This window comes from Mesocricetus auratus, unplaced genomic scaffold, assembly GCF_017639785.1.
Source record: "Mesocricetus auratus isolate SY011 unplaced genomic scaffold, BCM_Maur_2.0 Super-Scaffold_100004, whole genome shotgun sequence".
Classification (NCBI taxonomy): Eukaryota; Metazoa; Chordata; class Mammalia; order Rodentia; family Cricetidae; genus Mesocricetus; species Mesocricetus auratus.
This window is the reverse complement of record NW_024429189.1, coordinates 57,186,684-57,196,466: the sequence shown is the minus strand read 5'-3', so window position 1 is coordinate 57,196,466 and position 9,783 is coordinate 57,186,684. Positions and strand designations below refer to the sequence as shown.

Sequence of the window (9,783 nt, the reverse complement as noted above, 5' to 3'; positions counted from 1 at the left end):
TGATTATATATGACAACTTGTTTATAACACTCATTAACATCTATGCTTTTGATTCTAACCTTATTGTTGTGACATTTAGAATGAAATCCAAGGCTTGCAGAACTTTAGAAACATAAAGTGAACCAATTCACAGCAGCATATAAGGTGAGAGTTTTGTATCTCATAACATGTCTGAGTGTAGAGTAGGTGTAGTTTCCTTTTTATTTTCATTGTGAGAAATTCTAAGGTCCATTCTGACATTCATACATGGGCACCATGCCTTGTTGTCTCCTTATAAGCTCATTGTCCATCCTGCTTTAGCTCTGAGGATCAACTGGTAACCTAAGTAGTGGTCACCATAATTTACTGTAAGTGATCACTTCAATCCAGGGACTTTATAGGGTTTGTTTCACATCACTGTTTCCTTGGATATAGCATATGAATAGATAGAGTTCATCTTACACATACTAGTGAGGAACTGACCTCAGGATATCATGTAAATGACTGCTATAAACTAAATAGATAATCATTATCACATGGCATATTTATAAACACGTGAAGGAATGTCCTCTTTCTTTAGATGTCAGTTATTGAAACATTTCATTTTCTTCTCATTTTTTAGACAGGTTTTCTCTGTATTGTTTTGGAATCTGTCCTAGAACTCGCTCGGTAAACCAGGAACTCACAGAGATCCACCTGCCTCTGCCTCCCAAGTGCTGGGATTAAAGGTGTGCGCCACCACAGCCTGGCCACATTTTTTTTTATACACAGATATTTGTAACTGTAGACATGTATGCCAACAAATATAAGACATGAATATGTATATGAATGTACATATTCACACATGAGAATATTATAGGGTAAAAGACAGACACATTTTGTGTTGTGACTTTCTGAGGAAAATGAATCAGAACCCTGGAATATTTACACAGAGGATTTGTGGAAGTACTTTCTGTGGATGACTAAGTTGAGTTTTCTCAAGAAATAATTACACCTAGCATTGTAAAGGAATTCTGCCATGAGTGATATTTTGATATTTTTCAAATTTAACAATTTAATAGTTGGAGATGAGCAGGTATGATATTGTGAAATATTTTAGAGTGAATTCTTATAAGTTTCAAAGCTTGTATCTTGGAAAATAATTAAGTTGGAAGACTAAATGTCAGTTGAGGGATAGTTACTCTTTTTTAGCTATGTGTTGTCTCTAATTTTCATTAAGAGATGATTGCTCCTTGTCCTCCTGATTCTTCATCATTGTCTCTGTTGTTTTTGACAGGATGTCTAATTTGCATAAGGACAAAGTAGACTATCCTTCATAGAGTAAAAGAGATTAGAAAGAACACCCCTTTCCTGAGATCCTTACAAAGGAGAACAATGACACTCTTCATCTTGTTTATTTGGTGGAGACATTATGGATGCTAATGGAGACTCTGAAGTCCCAGGGTTAGCATCTTTATTTATTTGATCATAAAATCTTTGATGGTAACTTAGCACAATTGAAAAACACAAACCACTGTGACATAATGCTGAGACTAGGTATTTAAAACTGGAGCTATTGCTATTTTATTTTAGTTTATGTATTTTACTCAACTGTTATGAAAACAGGATAAGCTTTGCAAAGTTCTTGTGATGCTCTAAAAAACAGTATTTCAACATATGCATAGTGAGGATTATTGCATACTTGCCCAAATAATTTTCTCCTTTAAAGAAAGCAGATTGAGTTATTGTAAGTTCCAATAAAGTTACACTTTCACATACTTAGGATGAATCTATGACTTTGAAGAGTGCTCTAAAATATATCTTGCACTTTCATTGGTAGATGAGGCAGTGTTCTGATCAGTCAATGAGGATTTACATTCTGGTCTTCATTTATTTTCAGAACAGTTTAAAATGCATTTAAATGCTTCACTTCAAAATCACATAAACATTGATAAAAGTTGACCTTTCACAGTTGACTACTGGCTCTAGTCTCACACAAGTAGATGATTTTAACTCCAATATATTAATTGTGTTTTTTTTAACTACTTAATAATTCATCTCAACTTCAGTACTACTTGCTGTGCAACTGTATCTTTAAATATTTATAATATTCTTTTTATATGGCAAAATAATGAACGGAACACAAACTTGTTCTTGATGGTTATATAAACTTTAATGAGGTATTCTTTCCTTTTTTATTAATTTTTTTTATTTTTAAGTTTAAATTTAGATTAGAAACATGGTTGGTTCAAAAGTCAGTTACAGGTCCCTCTCCCTTACCTTCCCCTCCTCCCATGCCCTCCCCTCAACTCCCCCATTATCCCCTCATTTCCCCAGGGAGGGTGAGGCCCTCCATGGGGGTGTCCATAGTCTGTCATTTCATCCAGGGCCTTGCCTAGGCCCTCCCCACAGGAGTTCAGGGTGAGAGTTCTTCTCACATTGTTGGATGAGAGCCCAAAGTCCATGTGTATACTCGGGATGTATACTGATCTACTGCCCAAGGCTCAATAGATTACCTAGGCCTTCTTACTGACACCCCTATTCCGGGGGTCTTGATCAGTCTCATGTTGCATTCCTAGGCATCAGCCTGGGATTCAAGAGTTAATCATTGTCAGGTCAGCTGTTTCTGGGGTTTAACCAGCCCAGTCTTAACACCTTTATTCTTTTCTTATAATTTCAGATTTACATGAAGATCTCAACATCTTCTTGAGAATAATGCAAAACCAGAGCTTTGTCAATGAGTTCATACTCCTTGGGCTTTCACAGAACACAAAAGTTGAGAAAATATTGTTTGTTGTATTTTTGTTAATCTACTTTGTAACTATTTGGGGCAACATGATAATTGTGGTGACCATCATCTATAGTTCTTCACTGCTTACTTACCCGATGTACTTTTTCTTAATATTCTTGTCCTTACTGGATGCATGCACTTCATCTACTGTCACACCCAAGATGATTGCAGACTTCTTCTATGAGAGGAAGACCATTTCATTTGAATATTGTATGATACAACTATTTGCTATACACTTCTTTACTGGGACAGAGGTAATTGTTCTGACAGCCATGGCCTATGACCGCTATGTAGCCATTTGCAAGCCCTTGCACTATACTTCCATTATGACCCGAAGGCTCTGTAGCATTTTGGTGGCAATATCCTGGGCAGGAGGTTTTTTACATTCTATCATACAAATTACCTTTACTTTGCAGCTGCCCTTCTGTGGACCTAATGTCATTGATCACTTCATGTGTGACTTGTTCCCATTATTGAAGCTTGCCTGTACTGACACACATATATTTGTCATTTTGGTTTTTGCTAACAGTGGATCTATTTGCATCATAATCTTCTCTATTCTACTCATCTCCTATGCTGTCATATTGTACTCTCTGAGAGCCCACAATTCTGAAGGGCGACTTAAAGCTCTCTCTACCTGTGGGTCCCACATTACTGTTGTGCTTTTGTTCTTTGTATCATGCATATTAATATATGCAAGACCTACATCTGCCTTCTCTTCTGAAAAAAATGCACTTGTATTTGCTACAATCATGACACCATTTGTGAATCCTATGGTTTACACTTTTAGGAATAAGGAAATGAAGAATGCTATCAGGAAAATGTGGAGAAGACTGATAATGCTTTCTGGTGACTATTAAATTATGCTTCCATTTCAGGGAGACAGACAGGTATGTATTAGCAATGTTATGCAAATGTCAGATATTATTAATGATTCTGAGCGCCAGTGTCAAAAGTTAGACATGGTAGCAAGCACACTTTTAATTGAGATAATATAGAACCCAAATTTTCTTACTAAAATCACTGAGGTCAAGGTTCAATGAATACCTTTTCTTAAGAAAATATGGTAGAGAGCAATAAATGGATAGATTCAGTGCCTCACTTTTTTATCAGTATGCATATGGATAACTATAAAATCAAACCCTCACCTGTATATACATGCTTATATACTTTTCACAGAGATATACAGACACCCCCCCCACACACACAGAAGAATCATTAATTACATTTGGTAAGCTAATCTAAAAATCCAAGAAATCACTACTTGCTAGTACACATAAACATTTTATTAATTAGCCATTTGTTTGATAAAGAAGGCATCATTTTCCATAGGATGCATTAACATTGGCATGGAAAATTTGTGCTTCTGAGATCACACTTTCACTATGAAGTGATTAATTAGCAGTGATGTGTGAAAACTAAAGCTAGCTTAATTTTATACTTTCAAAAATTCAGTGATTTTTTTGAAACTATTGGAAGAGGTTCTGTCTAAATAAATGTGTATTTGAAGAAAGAATATGAGAATGCCCCAAGTAAAAATGGGTCCATATATGACACTGAATCATCATAACCTAGAAATGAATAGGAGCAGATTTATAGACTGAAGTCTAATAGTTGCTGGATCATTTGGACACATTTTAAAAGTGAGTTTATTCATACCTGGTTGATAATTCCAGTTAGGTCTTGAATATCTACAAGGAATAGAAAGTTAGAATTTCTAAGGACAAATACAACTACCACTCTTGAATGAGAAATGCGACCTGATTTCCTTGGAAAAACTCATTCTAAAGCATAAGCCAAAGACAAATATTATTACCTAAGATGTGTGTATACTGAGCACATATCTCCTACTATTTACAGATGTTTTAATTAGGGTTTCTATTGCTCTGAAGAGACACCATGAGCATGGCACCTCCTGTAAGGAAAAACTTTTATTTGGGGTAACTGATAGTTTTAGAGGTTTAGTCCATTATTATCAGGGCAGGACATGACACCCTGCTGGTGGACATGGGGCTGGAGTAAAAGCTGTGCTTGGACAATGAGCTACATCTTGGTCCTGCAGGCAACAGGAAGTGAACTGAGACACTGGGTGTTATCTGGAGCATAGGAGTACTTGGGGACTACCACCATAGTACCACACTTCCTCCAACAAGGCCACACCTACTCCAAAATCTCCACACCTCCTAATTGTGCAACTTCCTTTGACTTTATGAGGATGAACTACTTATAGACTACCACAACATATAAGAGAGTCTAGAGGAAGCAGATTTGAAATTTGTTTTCACAAGATTAATAAATTTCAATTTATTTTATGAGTTTAGTGCTCATTTTCCCCTTATAATTTGTTTGTGTTTTTTTTTATTTGGGGGAGAATTTCATATATGTATAAGTGTTTACATCATTTCATCCCTATCCTGCTTCCTTCGATTTCTCTTGTATTTCTCACACTTTTCAAAAGCATGTATTTTTGTTATTATTGTTACACACACATACAAATACACACACAAATGTATCTATATAACATATGTATTTATAATGCACAGTTGCTGAGTTCATTTACTATTGAGTGTAAGTGTGTGTGTGTGTGTGTGTGTGTGTGTGTGTGTGTGTGTGTGTGTATTTTTGAGCTTCATGGAATTTAGCAATTTATTATAGGCTTATATTTGTAGAAAACCATGCTTTTAATATTATTAACTTTGTATATCCATGGGAAATTTATATTTCATAATTGTCAGTATATATAAAGGATAAATACAATTTATTTGCTTTTGTCATTTTATATTTATTTTTTTATTTTTGTTGTTTCTTCAGACAAAGTCTTTCTATATAGTCTTGGCAGTCCTGAAACTAACTATGTAGACTAGGCTGGTCTCAAACTCACACAGATTTGCTTGCCTCTGCCTCCCAAGTGCCAAGACTAAAGGAATGCATCACCATACCCAGCACTTTATATATTTTTATATTCAGGTTTCAAGTGGCCCAGCCATCTTGTGTGTCAAGAAAAGCAAGAACTAACAAAATTTTTTCACTATACACAAATGAACTCATCTTAAAATGTATTCAGTACTAAATGCTAATCCTGTGATGTCCTCTACCTAGTTTTATTTGCAAGGGCAACATGTAAATATATGTATGACATTGTATTGATTTCCATTGGGTGGTATTTGCATGAAAAGTTACACGTTGTATAAAAACAATATAAGGCAATGTGTGTGGATTTCATCAAAATCAAAGTGTATCACAAAGTTTGACATGCTAGGGTACTCTCTCAGTCAGTTCCTGTGATTTTCATGTTGTTCTCATAGCAGTTTCAGCTTTTTTATTTTAATGTAAATTTTATTTAAATTAGAAACAATCTTATTTTACATATCAATCCCAGTTCCATCTTCCTCCCATCCTCCCATGCCTCCCACCAACCCCCCTTCCCATCACCCATCCACTCCCCAGGGGGTGTGAAGCCTTCCATGAGGAATCATCAAAATATGTTAAGTCATTGGGACACGGCTTAGGCCCTTACCTGAGTATCTAGGCTAATATAGTATCCCTCCATGGGAAATGGGCTCCTGAAGTCTGTTCCTGTGCTAGGGATACATCCGGCTCCATTGCCAGAGGCCCCATATACTACCCAGTGCTCCTAGCTGACACCCACCTTTGGTGCTATGTTGGTTTCCCAGCTGTCAAACTGGGGTCCATGAGTTCCCACTTGCTCAGGTCAGCTGTTTCTGTGTATTTTACCAGCAAGTTCTTGACCCCGAGGCTTGTCACTCATCCCTCTATGAAACTGGATTCCAGGGGTTTGGCTCAGTGCTTAGCTGTGGATCTCTCTTTCTGCTTCTATCAACTACTGGATGAAGCTCTAGGGTGGCATTTCAGGTATTCATCATTCTCATAATAGGGGAAGGGCATTTAAGGTGGTCTCTCTGCTATTGCTTAGATTCCTAGTTTTGGTCATCATGGTAGATCTGTGTACAATTTCTGGGTGCCAGATTTCTCTCTAAACCTATGCTGGCTCCCTCTATTGATGTGTCTCTTGAGTTCTTTGTGGATTTTGGAAATCAACCTTCTGTTTGATGTCAGGTTGGTGAAGATCTTTATAAATTCTGTGGGCTGTGGTTTTGTGTTGTGGACTGTGTCTTTTGCCTTAGAGAATCTTCTCAGATTCAGGAGGTCCCATTTATTAATCATCAATCTCAGTGTCTGTGCAACTGGCATTATGTTCAGGAAGTGATCTCCTCTGTCAGATGTTCAAAAACACCTCCCACTTTCTCTTCTTAGGTTCAGTTTGGGTAGATTGATGTTGTGGTCTTTGATCCATTTGGATTTTTGTTTTGTGCAAGGTGATAGATATGGATCTATCTTTAATCTTCTACATGTCCCCATCCAGTTATGCCAGCACCATGTGTTGAAGATGCTTTCTTTTTTCCTAAAACAGTTCTTTGTCAAATATCAGGTGGTCATAATTATGTGAATTAATATCAGGGTCTTCAGTTAAATTCCATTGCTCTACCTGTCTATTTTTCTGCCCATACCAAGCTGTTTTCCTTCCTATAGCTCTAGAGTACATCATGAAGTCAGGGATAGTAATGTCTCCTGAAGTTCCTTTATTGTACAGGGTTGGTTTGGTTATCCTGTTTTTTTTTTTTTGTTTTTCCATGTAAATTTTAGTATTATCCTTTCAAGATCTGTGAAGAATCCTGTTGGGAATTTGATAGGGATTGAATTGAATCTGTAGATTGCTTTTGGTAAGATTACCATTTTTACTGTGCTGATCCTTCCTATCTGAGAGCATGGAAGATCTTTCCATTTTCTGGTATCTTCTTTAATTTTTATATTTAATGACTCCAAGTTCTTGTCATATGGATCTTTCACTTGGTTAGAATTATCCCAAGTTTTTGTGACTATTGTAAAGGGTGATGTTTCTCTGATTTCTTTCTCAGTCCCTTTATTTTCTATTTGTAGTAGGGCTACTGATTTTTTGAATTAGTCTTGTATCCTGCCACTTTGCTGAAGGTGTTTATCAGCTGTAGTAGTTCCCTGGTAGAATTCCTTGGGTCACATTCAAGTGACCTGCAAATTGTGAAAGGTTTAATTCTTCCTTTCCAATTTGTATCCCCTTGATCTCCTTTTGTAGTCTTATTGCTCTGGCAAGAACTTCAATTGCAATATTAAAGAGATATGGGAAGAATGCACAACCTTTTCTTCTTCCTGATTTTAGAGGATTCAAAATGAGTTTCTTTCCATTTAGTTTGATGTTGGCTGTGAATTGCCTTTATTATGTCTAGGTATGTTCCTGTCATCCCTGATCTCTCCAAGACCTTTATCCTGAAGAGGTGTTAAAGTTTGTCAAGGGCATTTTCAGTTACTAGTGCGATAATCAGGTGGTTTTTTTCTTTTCAGTTTGTTTATGTGGTGGATTACATTGATAGATTTTCATACATGGAACTATCCCTGCATCCAGGGGACGAAGCCTACTTGATCATGGTGGATAATTTTTCTGACTTAATCTTGGATTCAATTTGCCAGTATTTTATTGAGTATTTTTGCATCAATGTTCATGAGGAAGATTAGTCTGTAGTTATCTATCTTAGTTGTTTCTTTATGTGGTTTGGGTATAAAGGTAATTATAGTCTGTAAAAAGAGTTTTTCAATGATCCCTCTGCTTCTATTGTGTGAAAAAATTATGGATTATCGGTATTAGCTCTTCTTTGAATTTCTGGTAGAATTCTGCACTGAAACCATCTGACCCTGTCTTTTTTCGGTTGGGAAACTTGTGATGAGTTTCTCTTTGTTAGTGGTTACAGGTCTATTTAAAGTGCTTATTTGTGCTTGATTTAATTTTTGTAAGTGGTACACTTGAAACCTGAGTATAAGAAAATATAATGTTCTGGGTATGGTGATGGACTCCTTTAATATCAGCACTTGGGAGGCAGAAGCAAGCAAATCTGTATGATTTCGAGGCCAGCCTGGTCTACATAGTTAGTTTCAGGACTGCCGAGACTATCTAGAAAGACCTTGTCTGAAGAAACAACAAAAATAAAAAAATAAATATAAAGTGACAATAACAAATAAATTGTATTGATCATTTGTATATATCAATAATTATGACATATAATTTTTCACATGGATAATTTTTCACAAAGTTAATATTATTAAAATCAGAAGGAGAATTAGTCTTCTGAAAATTGTTCATTTCCTTTAAATTTTCCAATTTTGTGGAGTACATGTTTTCAAAGTATGACCTAATGATTCCCTGGATTTCCCCAGTGTCTGTTATTTACCACTTTTCATTTTTGATATTGTTAATTTGGATGTTATCTCTTTGCCTTTTGGTTAGGTTTGGTAAAGGTTTGTCTATCATGTTGATTTTCTAAAGAACCAACTCTTTGTTTCATCAATTCTTTGTATTGTTTTCGTTGTTTCTACTTCATGGATTTCAGCTCTGAATTTGATTATTTCCTGGTATCTCCTCCTCCTGTATGAGTTTGCTTCTTTTTGTTCCAGAGCTTACAGGAGTTCTGTTAATTCTCTTATATGGCTACTCTCAAGTTTCTTCATGTGAGAATTTAGCACTGCTTTTAGAGTGTCTCATAGTTTGTGCCCTCATTTTTATTGAATTTTAGGAAGTCTCTGATTTCTTTCTTTACTTTATCCTGTACTCAGGAGTAATGTAGCAGAGCATTGATCAATTTTCATGAATTTTTAGGGTTTCTACAATTTGTGTTATTACTGAAATCTGATTTTAAGACATGGTGGTCTGATACAATACAGGGCATTATTTCAATTTTTTTTTGTTTTATGGCCACCTATGTGGTCTATTTTAGAGGAGATTCCATGTGGGTCTGAGAGGAAGGTATATTCTTTTGTGTTTGAATTGGAATGTTCTATACATGCCTGTTAAACTTAAGTGGGTTATACTTTCTATTAGTTCCTGTGTTTTTTATTAAGTTTCTGTCTGATAGTCTTTTCCAGTGGTGAGAGTGGGGTTTTGAAGTCTCCAGCTATAAGTGTGTGGGGTTTAATGTGTTATTTGTGTT

General features: G+C 35.9%; 1 protein-coding gene across 1 annotated transcript; it reads left to right on the top strand.

Moving 5' to 3' along the window:
- The first annotated feature begins 2,661 nt into the window (after positions 1-2,661).
- On the top strand, positions 2,662-3,609 carry LOC101829844 (olfactory receptor 4C15-like). Its single transcript, XM_005064574.2, has one exon. The coding sequence runs from the start codon at positions 2,674-2,676 to the stop codon at positions 3,607-3,609; it is 936 nt and encodes a 311-aa protein (XP_005064631.1). The 5' UTR covers positions 2,662-2,673.
- The last annotated feature ends 6,174 nt before the right edge of the window (positions 3,610-9,783 follow it).